At 44.4% G+C, this 17,707-nt stretch overlaps 1 protein-coding gene across 1 annotated transcript in view; it reads right to left on the reverse strand.

Moving 5' to 3' along the window:
- Nucleotides 1–11,740: 11,740 nt before the first annotated feature.
- The window catches only part of GINS2 (GINS complex subunit 2), a 77,414-nt gene continuing 71,447 nt past the window's right edge, over nucleotides 11,741–17,707 (reverse strand). The window contains exon 5 of the mRNA XM_069636415.1: nucleotides 11,741–12,481. Coding sequence (XP_069492516.1) covers nucleotides 12,356–12,481 — 126 coding nt within the window. The 3' untranslated portion in view covers nucleotides 11,741–12,355. The remainder of the gene's footprint in view (nucleotides 12,482–17,707) is intronic.

A 17,707-nucleotide genomic window follows, 5' to 3' on the forward strand; every position in this document is an offset into this window, starting at 1 on the left:
CTAGGTCACTGTTATGTTTTCCTTCCTGGGAGTCCGCGTTTTCCCTCTTTATTTGCGGGGTCTTGTGGTTATGTACCAAGAGTGGTAGTGGTAATCAGGGGTGGGCTGGCCTACAAGGAACTCTGCAGAGAGTGGACCTCTGCACCGTTGGCCTCATTTTGTAATTTTATTTCCAAATTGTCTCATAGGAAAAGGGTTGGACTTGTTGATAATGTGTAATATATGGCAACTTTAAAGATTACTTCTAGGGGACTCTTTTTTAAATGTATAATAATAGTGACTCTTAAACCCAAACTAATCTTTTTGAACAGACCACTAATCGTGGAACATATATTTGAAGCAAAATTGAATGTATTGTTTTCTTCCAGATATCTATTATCAACCCAATACAAGCTAACTGCTAAGTAGATGAATTTTGCAAAGTACTAACATCGAATGCTGATGAATCAAACCATTTTAGCCATAACTAAATTGTTAAACCATTGACACTCACTAAGGTATAATCAAAGTTAATTGTTTATTTTCTTCCTTCTTTTCTCTCTAAACTCCCTCAATTCCTCCCCTACACCAACCCTATTTGTCCGTCATGTATTTTGTATTTTATATTTTCTGTTTATATATTTTTTCAATTTCTCACATATATAATGTCCATTTTTGATAAAAAAATTATGTTTGTTTATATCTTGGGTCAATGTTATAATATAGTTACCCATGTTTTGAATCCATACCCAAGGAAACATGCCCGAATTTGAAAAACGCAAACATCATCCAAAGGGCACACACTAATATGCTATTAAAACTACAGCCATACTCTGGTGAGACGCGACGAGATTTGGATTAATAATTGATCAGTACAAAAGAAACTTAGTAGTAAAAAAACTAAACAAGGAACTAATAGAGTCGCCTCCAAGCAGACCAATAGCAGACCTTTGTTTTTATCAACGCAAAATATGATTAGTTCACAGAAATAGGTGCATATCAAAACATAACCATCTCATACAATTCTGCAGGATGTGAAACAGGATTGTGACAGAATGCAGAATAGGACTCCCTCATACAATTCGGGAAAATAGGCTAGATGGGAGGTATGACCAACACAAATGGTCTAGAATTTAGTAGGTAATATGAGTGGTGGGGCTTTACAGGAGTACAGTAATGACTGTACTCCCCACCAGACCACACTTAACTTATCAGTCGCTGCTGGTTGACTGCAGCAGGCTTCCCGGGAAAAAACAGAGTGAAGCTGCTTCTTCGGGAGATGCCCTTTGCCCTGTGCCCCATAGCCGGTGGCTGCCCATGCAGGGGCTGCCCTCAGTGGAAGTGGGTCCTACAGCCCAATCAGGAGGGATGTAGGCAGGGTTTGACGCAGGGGGAGAAACCAGGAAGCCGGCAGTAAGGGTCTGGGGAGGTGGATGGGAGCGCTGAAATGAGTAAATTAAACCCTTTTGACCCCAGCAATCAAGATCAGGCACAGGCAAGGGGGATTGGCTTACCCAAGGATGAACACTGCAGCCAAGTGGCTGCGTAGCGGTGTCGAGTGGGCTAGACCCTCAGTGGAAGGGCAGTGGGCCCTACGGCCCAATCAGGAGGGCTGTGGGCAGGGTAGGCAGTGGGGAGAAGGGGGGCAACCAGCAACAAGCAGGAAGGGGTCGGGCAGGTGGATGAGAGCGCCGAGGAGTGCTGAAATGAGTATATGAAATAAGATTACCCCAGCAATCAAGATCAGACACGGAAAGGTGGTTTGATTTACCCAAGGCAGAAAACTGCAGCCAGTTTCTTACCTTTCATTCCCGAAGGAACAGAAACTATGGTTCACCATTTGCAAATGTGAGGAACAGAAAGCGTTTGCTCTCCAGTAACTGCTGACCTCGCAGCGGTTGATGTCCTATCACCAACCCCATAGCCCAGTTTCATCGGTCATTCTTGCATGTGTCCCCCCAAATCTCCTGAATTATTGTTAGAGGTGGTCTAGATTCTATTAAAGCAAAACAAAAAACAAACAAAAGGTGAAGGCTGGGAGGTTTAAAAATAATAACCTCTGACATTGCTCTGGGCAACCCTCCAGACCATCGTTCATGCTGGACTACCCCTTCTGGTGTGGGACCACATTTCGTCTTTCCCCTTCTGTAAAGGCTTGGCAGGCTGGTTTTGCTTTAGTCACCCCAAGTGGGATGGGTATGCCCAGAAGTGGGTCCCGAGCTTGCTGGCCCTAGAGACCCAACCTACTCTTCACTGAGGACGTCCAACAAGGCTGAAGCACGTCTGGGGATGATTGTGGTCTCATGCAGAAGGGATGCGACTTAGCAGTTCAGGCTGGACTGCCCCTTCTCTGGTGGGACCAAGCCCGATTTGCATATTGTCTTTCCCCTTGTGTAATGGCTTGGCAGGCTGAAAAACAACAGTCTGTGGGGTTGCCCAGAGTGCCTGTGGTTATGGATTTATTCAAAACCTTCCAGCCATCAACGTTTGGTTTTGCTTTAGATTCTATTAAAGAGAGGTGAGTATTTTCCTTGGTCATCTGATGCTCACATTGGCAAAACTCTGTAGGATGATTACATGGGTGAAGAACTATCCAGGTTACGTTCTCGCTTGTTGAAAGGATGGGTCCCCTTCCTTGTTTGGAGCTTGTTGTGGCTGGCAGACATTTTCATGCAGCTGCAGAAGACAATGCAGTAAATCCACTTTTTTTTTATACTAATGGACAGCTCCTCATTGGTTAGTGAGGGGCCATGACCCTACCTCTGCCATGTTAGTTTTGGAAAGTGTTTTGACTGCAGAAAACATGAATGTTTAAAAAAATGTATTGTCTTTGCTGTAAAGAAAATTGTGTTTCCATGTCTTAATCTGAACATCATCTCACAATAGCACAAGCCACTAGACAACTGAGTACATCAGACCAAAGACCCTCGGGACTAGGTAAGCTTTTTAGCTTTTCTCCCCAGCGGCACTAGACCACCGTTGTACCCAGGACCATCGTAATCTCCATCATCAGAGTATTGTAGTTCAAAATACTCAGCGAGAGACTGGTTTTCCTGCTGACCACTGACCAATCTAATAATAATCACAGTGCTTAGAAGTTGGAGGAATCCTGCAGAAAGTTTTTCATACACATTTTAAAAACCTATCTGGAGTACCTCTACAGAGACAGGGTTTCATGACTTTCTATTTCATTTGTAAATGTAACCATTCCATTGTTTTGCAACAGCATTTGCACAGGCTGTAGTCCAGTTTTAAGCATAGTTTTGAAGATTTGAGAAGCTGTGACCCCTGTGATTGGTGGAATGACAACAAGGGCCCTGCTTCTGCTGACAATTTAAAGTACCATTTACCACACTAAGATATGGTTCGATGGACGTTTAAACTAGACATTGTATACTCATCCGTGCCCCAGATAAGGTTTTGAGGTGGGAGTATTTTACATACTGTTTTAAATAGAGTGTAAATTAAATTGGAGGAGTACAAATAATTTGCATAAGCAAGAGTGTAAAAAGTATGCAACAGGCAACCAGAACATTACCAAAGCTGACATTTAATTGAACACATAACCAAAACAGTTGTGTAGCAAAGATGTCTGGATTCTAACAAGTAATTACATTTGTGGAATGCTTTTTCCACATTAATGTGTATGAACACACCACATAGATACAAGCTGTATGATAAATGCTCACAAACTCTGAAAAATACTTCATGCAATGAAAAGCTTAATTTGTTAAAACGACCCTTCCAAATCGTAACAATGTTTTGTGTCTTATTACTGCTTCAACCCTAAAATGCAAGTAAAATAAATATGCATATATAATGCTCCTCTCCATGAGCAGCTAGACACAAAACACAGCAGAGGTTGAACAGAAAGAAACCATTCCTCATCTTACTGTGTGGCATTTCCGATAGGCTCGGTGGACCGAGCTTAGAGAGAAAAGGTCTGAATCACTCCTTTATGGCCTGCACTTTCATCCATGCAGTTAAGAATCAAAAGATGTGTTCTTGTTTCCGTCAAGTCACCTGCCATTTGCATTCTCCCTTCAAGTGGTGTGTAAATGGTAGGCATAGAAAGATAAAAGTTGTTGTATTTACACATTAAAATCTTGTTAAGAGGCTTGGTATGACACTTATCTGGAGGCATGGGTGGTAGGGACAGGGAGGTGGCATCAAGGAGGCGGCGATAGCAGGAGGAGTTGACAAGGAGGTGGTAGTGACAGCAGTAGGCAACATCAGGAGGCAGTGGTATTGGCAAGGTGATTGTAAGGCCCAGCCGTCGCACTTGCACTACCACCTGGATTCACCATACTCAGACATGACAGACCTGAACGAATAGGAGGCGGAGTAGCCATCATATACAAGGAGAACCTCCAGCTCCGACTCCTCGACCAACAACTCTGACCTCTTATCGACCAAACTCACTCTGTCACCCAAGAGCACTATCAACATTCACCTACTATATGGCCCCCCCCAGGCCTCACCCCCGACCCTCAGGAAAACATCATCCACATCCTCAGCAATAACACCAAGAGCTCCACCAAAACCCTTCTTCTAGGAGATCTTAACATAGGATGCAATGATCCTAAAGACAAATCTGCAGTCGCCTTCTCCAAAGAACTTAATGACCTAGGCTTCACCCAAAATATTGAAGGTCCCACCCACGCCAAAGGCCGCACCCTAGACTGGATCGCAGACCATAACAATTTCTCCACTATCACCTAACTCACCTCTGCCATGGACCGACCACAACTGCATCGAATTTTCGATTCCAACCACCAAAAACCACAAAACTCTGACCCCTGCCATCGCTGCACAAGTCAGAAGTTCTAAAAAAACTCAAAGGAACTCCTGCGCCCCTACCTCAACACCCCCAAACTAGCACCCCCTTTTGATAATGATCCCAATATTCTGTCAGACATCTACAAAGATGTAGTCACTAAAGCCATCTATGAAATAGCACCACTCAAATAGAAAAAAGAAAAGAAATCACTACACACCAACTTCTGGTTCACTGAAGAACTGCATTCAATGCGAACCCACAAAAGAGCAGCTCTAAAAAAAACTGGCAAACCAACCCTTGCAGCAGCACCAAAAACCTTTTCAACGTAATCTCCAACCAATACAAAACAGCCATCACTGCTGCCAAAGCCAACGCCTTCAACACACGCCAAATCGCACTCTAAAGAGATTTTCGCCATTTTTAACAAGCTCATCTCCCCCCCCAATACACAAGATGAAATAATCAAAGATGAAGCCTGGTGTACCAGCATTCAAGCTGCCATGCTACACAAAATCGACCTTCTCCAAAAGAAAATCAAAGACCACTGCAAAGCATTACCTCAACAGACAGGTACCAAGCCTACTAAAGCCACACCTTTCTCGCCCAAGCCCTCTTTGAGGCGAACCATCTCTGGTTCCGGAAGCACCTCAAAACCTTCCTCTTTGCCTCCGCTTTCTCTCCCCTGCTAAAATTACTGAAACTGCACTGAATCTGCAACTGGGCCACTCACCGTTCTCGGTCCCTGCCCAGCCACTCTCCCCTGCACTGCCTCCCAGGCATCCCCTGCACTGCGGAACTGTGTCTGTATCCCTACAGCCCCCCTTCCTTAGCACTTGTCTGCACCTCCCCCGCACTTGCCACCAGCTGGCCCTTGTTATTTATAATGTTTTTTGCTTATAACCCTGTACTGCACTTTCCCCTCTCCCTTAGCCATTGCACTTTTCCCTTCCCCTCTACCCTTGCGCGATCTGAATGACACCTGGCCTAGTAGGATCGTTGTCTGTCTCCCCCGTCCCCCCCGCCCGGTCACGCCTTGAAACACTTGTGTATAGGCGCGTTACAAATGCCATATCATATATCACTATACCGGACTTCTCTTTCAGGGAAGTCACTGAAACAGAAGTTCTCAATCTACTAAAAAACCTCAAACCCTCTGCCTGCAAAGGCGATATTTGCCCACCAAAACTCGTCAAAGACTGCGCAGACTGCTTTGCGCCGCTCTTTACGGCTTTTATCAATGCGTCTTTTAAAACAGGTATTATCCCCGCTAGCCTCAAAGAGCCTTGGGTCTGTCCCCTCCTAAAAAAAAAAAAAACCTACCCTCGACCCCCTACAACATAACAACTACAGACCAAGAACCACAGTGCCCTTCCTCCTGAAATTACTGGACAAAGCTGCACATTGCCAAATCCAGCACTTTCTGGAAACCCACTCCATCCTCGGGACTAGGCAATCAGGCTTCCGGAAAGGACAAGGCACAGAAATAGCCTTGGTGGATCTGAAGAGTCAGATCACCCAAATCATGGACAAGGGCAAGCCAGCTCTTTTGCTCCTTCTAGATCTCTCAGCAGCTTTCGATCTGGTTGACCACAAGACCCTCACCTCACACCTCACACACTCAGCCAACTTTTCTAAAGAATCAGCTCTATGGGTCACCTCCTTCCTAGAGGATAGAGCCATGAAAGTCTTCTCAGACATTGCCAACGCCACTCCCACGACAATCCACTGCGGGGTCCCTCAAGGATCCTGCACTGCACCCACACTTTACAACTTGTTCACCAAACCTCTTTTCGACAAACTCGACTCATACGGTATCACTTACGCGGACGACACGCAAGTACTTCTACCCCTCTCAGGCTCATACCACGAAGACGCTAAGGCACTCCTTTCGATCTACTCCATCATCCAAGCCTGGGTGGCAGTCAATGGCCTCTGCCTCAATGGAGACGAGACTGAAATCATGATACTAGGTCAACAGAGCACCCTAGACAAACTGGACACACTGTACGCCAACTTCTCCATTGACAACTCCGCCATCCCCGTCTCCACAGCTGTAAAGACACTGGGGGGTATGCATAGACTCCTCTCTATCTATGACCAGACAAGTCAGCCCAATCACCTCCTCTTCCGCGCATACCATTAAACTCAAACGCCATCAAGCCATACCTCTCCAAACCTAACTGCTTCTCCATAGCCAGAGCAAACATAGGAGCCAAGCTGGACTACTGCAATGCCCTTCTAGCGGGCACATCAGCAAAAAATCTGAACAGACTCCAAGTCACACAGAACAACGCCCTGCGGGCCGCTCTTAGCATCCCAAGAAGAGAGCATATCTCCCATGCCAGACACTCAGCCCAATGGCTCCCGGTCAAAGAGCGGTTCACACTCAAAATCCTCACCCCTACTCACAAATGCCTCTCTCTCACCGCCCCGTCCTATCAGAGACCATTTCCAAACCACCCTCCTCCCGTCCCATAAGGACGCAATACACCAACTTACTCTGCATCCCACGCATCAAAAAAGCGAAAGCCGGTGGCCTTAGCTTCCCCTACATTGCCGCCAAGATCTGGAACGCTCTTCCTGCCGACTTTAGAGCGGAAAACTCACTCCCGATTTTTTGCAGGAAACTGAACACCTCTTTGCATGCACAATAATAAGTGACCTTCGCAAATCCATGTAAATATACTGCGTTGCAATCTGTACAAATTTCATATTTGCCACTGTAAATAATGTACATGTCAATATTTTATATCAATATTGTAATATATGCAACAAAGATATGTCTGTAACAAGCGCCACGATGCCCCCGGGCTGACGCGCGCTCTACAAATCTGAATAAATAATAATATCCGAAGGCGCTGGGAATACAGAAGGAGGTGGTAACATCACGAGAAGGGGGACATCAGGAGACGAGGCTGTAAGGAGACACGAGGCGAAAGCACAGGGCCCCTCTCCAAACACCAAGCGCAGGAAGGTTCTGGGTGCCAGCATGAACCAGGTTAAGCCTTAATGGTCTAAAACGATGTGTTGCAGGTAAGGGGGCCAGAAAAGGCTCACCAAGGAGACGCTGGGTTGACACCTTAAGAGTTGAGCAAGGGACAGAGCTTGCCCATCGGTTGCATGACAAAGGGGATGGTGATTGGTAGAGCAGGATGCTGGAAGAAAAGTGCAATTGGTTAGACGGTATTGGTGAACGTTCTTTCTTGAACTTAGTGAGAGGTAGCACTTGTGGTACAGCATCACTAGAGAGCCAGCAACTAGCTAGGCGAAGAAACAGAAGCTCTGATGGTTTGCAAGGGCCAGGAGGCCTTCCCCATGAATAGCCGCAAGACTGACGATGTGTAATTTGGGGTGCCAATGTTTGTGTGAATAAATCTGTGTTGAACATCCAAGTTCAGTTACTTTGGGAATCCCATTCCCGACATGCATATATACATCACCACTATAATGGTCTCACAGCAGCTAGGCTTTCCTGGAAGTTGACCTACTATGCTCCCCACCAGGGATAGAGACCATAGCCTACTGTAGTTTTAGGGAAGGATGGTCTGTACAATTTTGAGTATGTTGCGTCAGATAAGTAAGCAATTGGCATAACAGGTAACAGTTGAAAACTGGAGGTGATCCATGTTGGATGTATCACATGGCTTTGCAAATAAAGAAATTAGAAAAAAAAGATCTCCATTCAAAAAGGTACCAAGCAAGCCCCAATTTAGCAGTCAAATCTCACTGTTACACTTCAGGCTTCCCCGCGGGCCTCCTTACAGAATACGACTTCTTTACAAGCTCCTCTATGGACCAGATACAGGCTGCCATGACGCTTGTACAAACTATGACGACTCCGGGTCAGCTGACACGTCTTGTACGTGGAAGACGTACGGCAAGACACGCCCCCTTACGGCTATAAAACCACCGTCTTCCAAGGGGCTCGTTGCTGCTAATTAGCGTTACAAGCTACTCGCGGTTACGTCCGTTACTTCTTCGTGTCTTCCCACACGATTCCTCATCTGAACTCCTGGTTTTGACCCTTGCCTGACTATTGGATTGGCTTGTCTCCTCCTTATTCTTGTCGTGATCGTCTGGCTTTTGACTCGGAACGTTATTGGATCCGGCTCCCTTCTGTCTCTTGCAGTACTTCACTCCAGGTTGCCGCTTCTGCATACGGAACCAAAGCTGTCAACTATCCGGAACTTATTCTACATCTACTCTGGATACATGTTTGCTCAGGTACATACTTAATTGGCAATTCCCATTTCTACTACTATTTCTCTCCACGACTTGTTTGGATATGTGTCTCCTGTTGGATTCTGGGACATTGAGTGCTATCCTGTGAACTTGTCTTCAAGTGCATATAAACGCTCTGCTGAAAATGCACCAACCAGGCACTAGTGCGACCCTTGTGCCGTTCGGGGCTACTTCCCTATACTAACATTCCTGTTTGTTATTTTCTCCTTTCGTTGTCTTCTGTGTCCTGGATTCCTTTCCTCAAAATATCCTTATTCAGGTTAGTTGTTTCCTTCCAATTCGATATATATATATATATATAATATATATATATATATATATATATATATTGGAACTGATACTTTAAAGGCTCTTTAGACCATTCCCACTCATTTTGTGTTATATTCCTTGTACATCCACCCCGGGGAAGCTCCACTCCAATACCCATCTAGGTAGTTTCCCATTTAATTCAAATTTTCTGATTATTTGCCTCAACTTCAACACTGTCTAATATCTTTGTATTCCTTTGCAGCATTGGTATTGGCGGTGTGTGTTCTCCCCACTTTTCTATTCAATTGATACCTCTGTCTGTCCCAACTGAAACAGCAGAGAGGTACATTGTAGAAAAGAGCCCCTCTTTGAGGAAGCCTGAGTCTTGTACTCAGTGGAGCTGGGATGGAAGGCTGAATATCGATTCTTGTACCACCATCATCATCATCATCATCTCCAAGGTCACTCCTCTGCATCTTTGGCCTATTTCGGAGTGGTGAGTAATACTCATGCAAGAAAAGCTTATTGGGATACTGCAAACGTTACAACATGGAACAGAAATGTCTTCATGTTATTGTGGCTTCCAATGCCAACTGGGTAGAGCTTTTAGATGTTAAGCACAGTCACCCTAAAGACACAGAAAAAGGGAAACCTCCTGGAAGTTCAACATCCCACGAGATGGCAGAGCAATCCGTTCGTCCATTCCATCCACCGAGTTTACTGCAATCAGTGCAACCACACTGTAACACTGAGCAATGCCTTCAATGTGTTGTTCCCATGATACAGGACCAAAACCGGGATGCTGCAGACTATAGATTTGCAGGGAGATTTGGTCTACATGGAAAATGTTTTTGCTACAGGTTCTTCGAAAGTAAACATCCCCCGCTTGAAATACAGAAAATAAAAACAACCAGTCACCCCAAGAAACACAAGCATCCTTGGAACAAAAGAGCCGTTTACAAATTGAAGCTGCATGGCTGGGGCAGTCAGGATGGATGCAGGAAGGTTAAAAGGGAATAAGTGGAGCAGTAACACTAGAAGGGTCCATCCAGGACAGAACAAGCAGCCTATATACATTCCAAGCTCCCAGTTAAACATTCAGCTCACAAAAGCATCTCAATATATACATATATGGCAAAATCCCAGTTGCGCTACAGCAAGAAATACCACTCGATACAGACCTGTCTGCAAAGTGATGGATGAAAGAGTGAGCTGTGGTTTCACTCAAGTGACAGCTTGTCGAGCCAATTATACATATATTTTATACAAATCCTAAGAAATGCATGAATGTGTTACTGATGGCAGAGGGCGCTCTCACTGGTCAAAAACAGTGAAAAAAGCTGGCGAAGCTGAGATCATTCAAAACCAGAGTGTGTGCGCGCGCATTCATTAAACCAGGTGCCCAGTTAACTTTTTGCCATAACAGGGCTCACTGGGTTAATGCATTTGCTGCAGGTACCTAAATGTAACCGGTCGCAGATTCAAACCTCAACAGGGACGATTGAGTTTTTCATCCTTTCGATACCATATGGATGATAACAGTCATTAGATTTGTGTGCACAGTATTAAATGCTAAGACTATGCACTTAGAAGCAGCTACTCTATATAAAACCCAATAGCATTAAATAAGTGGACAGAAAAAAAGAGTTTTAAACTCAAGAGTATGAAGAATAGAGTTTGGCAATAGCATTCCTTTTTGCAAAATGTATTAAAGGAAACACTCAGTAAGAGGTGTACAGTGCTAGATGAGCAGACATTCATTTGATTTCACCAACCAATCTGTGTCCTTCCTTATATTTCAAAATGTTTCACAAGTACTTTGGGCCTCATTACCGGTGTGGCGGTAACCCTGCTGGTGCTACCTGTGGGTTGCTGCCGAACCCATAAAAATTTACCAGCGCTCAACTTCCCAGTGCCACCAGCTCATTACGAGTCTGGCGGCCGGGTCCGGTAAATTTGTTAATCCCCATTCCCATAGAGGCCCATAGGACTTTATGGGAGTGGGGACACGGAAGCACCGGCACCGTTCTTCACGTTGCCAGTGCTTCAGTGAAGTCATTTGTTTACTGCGACTGTTGCGCTCGGCAGGGTCAGACCCGTCTGGCACAGAGGCTCCGGCAAGCAAACACGCAGTTTGCCGGTCTGGAAACAAGGGTGCCGGTGCGTTTACCGGCACCCTTAATTCAAGACCAGCAAACTTGTCATGAGGCCCTTTGTCTTTTCTTGGGCTGCCCCACAAGATTCAGACTTCAAATCTTAATTTTGCTTTTTTTAATTTGTGGAATAGATGCAATTTCATCAGACAGTCGACGGGCAAGTGGGACATGCTTGCATTTTATTTTTGGGACAAGACACTCTTAGATTTTCTATTTTTCTACACATCTGCTTCAGAAAAGGCAGGTCCCTATTTTTAAGCAAATGAAAAAGCTAAATGTGCTTTGCGAATTAATGAAACCTCTGATACATCAACAATATAACACTACTGAAGAATTTCATGTATCAAAACATTTATTTTATGATCTGAACTACATTCATATCAGACTTATTCACTCATAAATAGGCATACGAAAATACACCATAGAATGAATGATTGATCACCTATTTTAAAACTAGAAACAGGATGATTGTGTACGGTCAATCGCCAAAATGCTTGTAATTCGCAAATGGAAATCGATTTTTGGCACAAGCATTTCTTGACAAACAATACAGAAAACCATGTTAAGATATTTAATTGACTGGATATGGTTATTGACGAGCACACACAGAAGACAGACAAAATGTCTACTACCAAATGTAAACATGCTAAAATCAAGTGCTGGGATTTCTGTTCAGCTACGATTCAAATTTACACATGTGATATTGATATCGTAGTAAACTAACTGCAGTTCGCACATGCCAGATTTCAAATCAGACGGCGGCGGGATGAATGACATGCAGAGTAGAATCAGCTGGTATCACTTGCATGTTTAAGGCCATTGTACTCGAGCCTCCCCTCAGCGTGACCAACGCGGCCCAGCAATGACCAGGAAGCTGCACATCCCAGCTCCCCTAACGGTAATTTTTCAAACGCGTTCCAAAGAGGGTAAATGTTCTGAGCTTCAAGGACTAGTAATCCTGGGAAGGAGCCTCCTCTCTGGGAAGGAGGGTGGTCCGAAGTTTGTACATGTGATTCAAAGATTCTGTGAAAAATGTCCCAATGGTGTTAATTTCCATCAATGTCAGGTTGTCCAGCTAAAGGAAAAAAAACAGACGCTTTAGGTTCTGCACATAGATCAGGAACAGGTGAGGGGAAATAAAGTATACTAGACTGACACTACAGTGACAGCCAGGAGGCCAACTTTCTTGACTGAGAGTCGCATCTGATAATCACTTACATTTTCATGTTATAATTTCTATGCTACCATCATCCATTCTCAATGCCCCCCCCACGATCCCTCCCATCAAAGTACACAATGCCAATATACAAATATCCTAATTTAATAAGATATCAAAAAGAAGAACTGATGTGGTTATTTTCACCACCAATTTATGGAGCACTGTCTAAGCACTAGGAAATGTAAATGGCTTGTTATTTTGCAGTACACTTATCGAGATGAATCAGTGTTTTGATGCATACTTTGTGAAGCATTGGTGAGTTGCGACGGCTTCCCATTAGGCTGTTTTGTAGCATGCAATAAGACAGATGTTACTTACCTGTAACTCTAGTTCTCGCCTAGCTTTGGTATCTCAGATTTGCAGGCTGGGGTTTATTGTTACAGTTTACAAACACAGCAGTTAAAGAAAAACCGTGTAGGCAGACTTTAGGTAGCCTATCCACTCCGTTTTAGGTCTTCTAACAAATGACAAAGAATTCTATTTTCAAGGACCTGTAAACCATGGGGATTTTGGCAACCCCATACTCCAGAGCCATACGTTGGCAATTACTTGGGCCTTGGCTTTGTATTACTTAAATAATTGGATTCTATGCTAGGCACCCACAATGACCAGAGAAACAATCTGTTGCTAAAACCAAGAGTGTGCTGCATCAGTGACCATTTATAAAGAAAGCATGGTTTGCTTTTCCTGATCATCACATAAAACGTCTCAACATTAAAAGAAAATGTGCATTCATGCATGCCTCCACTAATCAATCGATGAAGACGGCAGGGCTTTCACAGACTTTGGCAATAGCACAGCATCGCCCATATAAGAGGATACAGCAAGAATGGGATTCCCTATTCCGCGAGTGTCTTTGGTGACCAACTTCACTAATGGTCCCACAGAGTTGATGTTAATGTTAAAAGAAGGTTGATGATTATGATGATCGAGCACAACGTTTGCCCGAAGGCATCCTGGCACTAAAGCAGGAACATTCAAAGAACTAAGAGGAGTGCGAACAACCTCAGGGTTTATACAAAGAGAGGAAGGAGTCTTCAGTAACCAACGAAAATACAAATGATCTGCCGTTTCCCAAAGATGAATAGGGAGTGAATTCCAGCATCCGCCACTGAGAAGGCGCGTCCCCCCACACAGGAAAGCCGTACCCAGGGGACAGAGATGGTGCACAGCAAACAGGAACAAAGTGGCCGATTGGGGGCATAGTGTGGAATTTGCTCTGCACCCTCTGGGCCACAGGGAGGCAGTGAAGCTGCCTTAGAGCAGGAGAAATGGATGCGCAGTAAGGGATGTGGGTCACCAGCCTGGCGACAGAACTGTGAAGCACTTGTAGATGACGGATCAAATAAAGAGGTTGTGCCAGATAGAGAGTGTTACAATAATCACGAGCCCTCACAACCAGCGCAGCAACAGCCAGTGCGTGAAGATGGGGAGGAAGAAAGCCCAAACTCTGTGCAGGACCCTTATATTTATAGTAGCATGTCTGGCAGACTGATGCCACCCCGGGCTTGTGAGAGAGGGGAAGAAACATTAACCCCTAGATTCCTTACCAGAGGAACTGGGCTAGGACAAGGGCCAAAGGAGGAAGGTAAAAACGAAAAAGTCCAAATAAAGAAAACCTGGGGGGACCCACCACCAGAATCTCAGTTTTGTCCCAAAGGTTGACGCAATAGTGCAGCCATGGCAAACGCCTCTCGTGATGGAAAAGGGGTTGCACGTTGTCCAGCAGTAATTAGAATAGGCTCTGGTACTTTCAAGTACTCCATTTACACAATCCATGGCCACTGATCGGACATTGTTTGCATTGTTGACTTCCTTCCAATTCTTGTTACACACCAACTGAAGATTCAGAAACACATCTATGGTGGTCACCCATTCAGGACATCAGAGAGGACCATCGTCTAAGATCCCTTGCATTTTTATACAACCAATCAAGCATGCTTAACTTCCCAAATAGTTAGGTAGGGGAGTCCAACAGTGTGATCGGCTTATATGATATTGTAAGGGTATGGTTCAGTTTCTTGATAATTCGAACCATTACTTCCATGAAGGCAGAATTAAGCATACGCCCGAGATCTTGCTCATTACATTAAGCGGAAAGGATCATTGTGTTTTCCATGCAGGGCACTTTTGCCGAAACCTTGTTGACCGTGTCTGGCTTTCAGTACTGCGGGGAAAACAAATGTGTCCAGGACTCCCACTCCTTCTTTCATGCGGGGGCCAACACCACAGCCTACCTCTTTACACCCAATTTTCCCCTCAAATGCAAGGGACACCCCCTCCATCTCCGGTCTGCCAGTTGCCCCACCATCCCACTACCGACACCCACATCAAAGCCCTCTACTCAGCCCAACCTTCACCCCTAAAAACACCCACTCCAACCTCCTCCGTCCGCCACCGAACGTTCTGCCCATTTTCCGAATGCTCATCCCGACAGGCCACGTTCGGAAAAGGCAGCTCATCAGGGAAAAATGTTTATATGAAAGAGGGCAGCACGGCAGCAAAGGTGCCCAAATATGAAGATTACATTAAAGAACTGTACAAGAATCCTCAAGGGACCTGGATTATGATTTGTGGATAGCCTTTCAAACATTTTAGCTGACTGGAAAGTAGTTACACCAGCGGACTGTAAATCTATAGCTCACAAACATTTGTGCTAATTTTGAACTAGAATCTGCTATGGTGGCAACACGTAATGCATTAGTAGTACCAGCATAATTGTAAAACTTCCATAAATAACCTAGCCAAACTAATCAGGAGATATTACACCCTTTTGGTGCACAAGAATTTGAAGTGGATTTTGCAACTAAACGCAACCAGCAAGATAGCGGCTAGTAAGAGCCTCGCTGATCTTTGTCTTCATTCCTCCCTGTTTTGCCCATTTCTGGTAACAGTTGGGCCATATTGCATATTTCTCTTCTCCTACAACCATCGAGGCTCCCACATCCGAGGCATGCATTACAGGGTTTCCTCTAAAAATTAATGACACGCTGGTGTCTGGCCAGACTACCAGCCTCTAGGACATTTCTCCATCGTGTCCAACAGCCATACCTCTTACTGCAGGTGTTGTAACCAACAGTAGACAGAGGTGGGAAGAGGGCTTATGGCCTCCCCTTGCACCGACGCTGTTCTCTGGTTTTTGCGACTGGCCCCCTCACCGCCCACCTCTGCTGTGGCGTTCACGACTTGGATACAATCAGCTTGCCACCAGGGATCGCCCTGTTCTAGGTCAAAGGTGAATGCAGATAGAAACCATTTAGCTATGTTAGGGCACAGAGCGATGCAAACTGTGACCCACCTAACCAAGTCATGCTTTTACATGCTACAGTCCTTGACAGCTATGCTGAAAACAGACTATTTTGCGATGCTGTAGAAACCTCTCCACTTGGGAAGAAGTATTTTCAAAGGTGGTCAGTAAAGCTATGGATTTAAGTGGAAATTAAAGTAAGCATTTCAGATCAAAATCTAGGATTAGTTCTCCTTTTAGAACTGGAGACACGTTTGGTCTGCAGGTAGATTTCCACTATACTTCCTTTAAACGCGACAGCCACCATGAATTACATTTTCCATGAGACCAATTTGGGTGGAAGTAAGTATTTTAAAATGGGAATAACCCTTCTCTTTGCACCATAAAAGAAATTCATTTGCACTCAGTTTCAGACCAAAGACACCGACTGCATGGAGAATCTCCATGCAATTATCAGTGAGATTCAAGTGTTTGAATTTCACAAAGTCAGAAGCCATACTCTCAGGATTAAAAGGTGCTCTGTCCCGATGGATGAAACTGCTCGATCCTTGTACAGAAGGTGTGGGATGGCAGAAGACCATCAGGTTTTCTTCTGGTAGGTGATGCGGGTCTAGAAGCCAGAATTACCAGGCTCCCGTTAGTGCCATCAGGGTGAACTTGCATCCCCCTGTTGCATTTTTATCAGAATCCAGCAGATCACAAGAATTGGAGCAAAAGTTAAAATAGATCTTTGAGCAGGGAATTGAAAACAGCTATTAAGAGAGCCTGGTTTTGGTAACGGGATTGAAAGGTACCCGGTGTTGCAACGTGGTCCATAATGGATGTGCCCCCCAGTGGTTGCTACCATCAACTTAATTGTTCTTGAAGTAAGGACTGTCGTACAAGATGGCCACAGTCAATACACCAGGAAGGGCTTGGAAAGTCAGGCCAAAAAATTTAAAATGTCCTCCCTGGATTATAAGACTTACAATGCTCATAGGGAAATTGTTGAATCTGCATAAAATGTAACCTGCATTTACATACGGAATGCAGGAAGACAGCATCCCATGAAGAAACTTATCTAGTCTAACAGTGATCTTTCTTTCAATGGACAAAGGTGCACTTTTTTCCAGAAAGGACAAAGTTCTCTTTTATGCCGGTGAAACTAGGACCTGCTCAATGCCGAACTCCCTATCAGAAAATATAATGTCCGAGAGGATGAGTTGTGAAGAGATACTGAAAAGATGCCAAAAGGCTTATTATATGTCATTGTAGGTCACATGTATAGCGCCTACTGCCATAGATGTCTTCTAACTTGAGCTTGGGGCGCAGACAGTGGGATTCTAGTTAATCTGTTAGAGTGCAAACAATGTCCCCTTCTCCCGAGATGGGCGCTACTGGTACTAGGCTACTCATGAAGGCACAAGGAACTGGTTACAGAAAGAAAAGGCAGCGTCTTGAATTGGTATTGTATTCCTAGTCAAAAGCTCAGGAGCTTTGAAATAAAATATGTTTAAAGCGATTTTTAAATATGACAATATTACAAAACCTATACATAGTAATTTATACAATGGGAAAGGAGAGAAGAACAAAAAAAAACGTTTGATCCGATATCATCTATACAATTCATTAAAAGAATCTGACATTTCTCCATATCCCGCCTTGGAAAGAATACCTTTTCCCTAACAGAATGAGTAAAAAACTATTAATCCAGTCCTCATGAGTTGGGCGGTTTCAAAATCTTAAAATCTGATTTCTTTGCCATGATGAGTGCCCTATACACATTTTATTTTACAAACATTCAATCTCTGGACTTGTGGCACCAAACCTAGTACGCAATAAATAGAGGAAATTGA

The sequence above is a fragment of the Ambystoma mexicanum genome, chromosome 1q (genome assembly GCF_040938575.1).
Source record: "Ambystoma mexicanum isolate Mex_15411 chromosome 1q, UKY_AmexF1_1, whole genome shotgun sequence".
Classification (NCBI taxonomy): Eukaryota; Metazoa; Chordata; class Amphibia; order Caudata; family Ambystomatidae; genus Ambystoma; species Ambystoma mexicanum.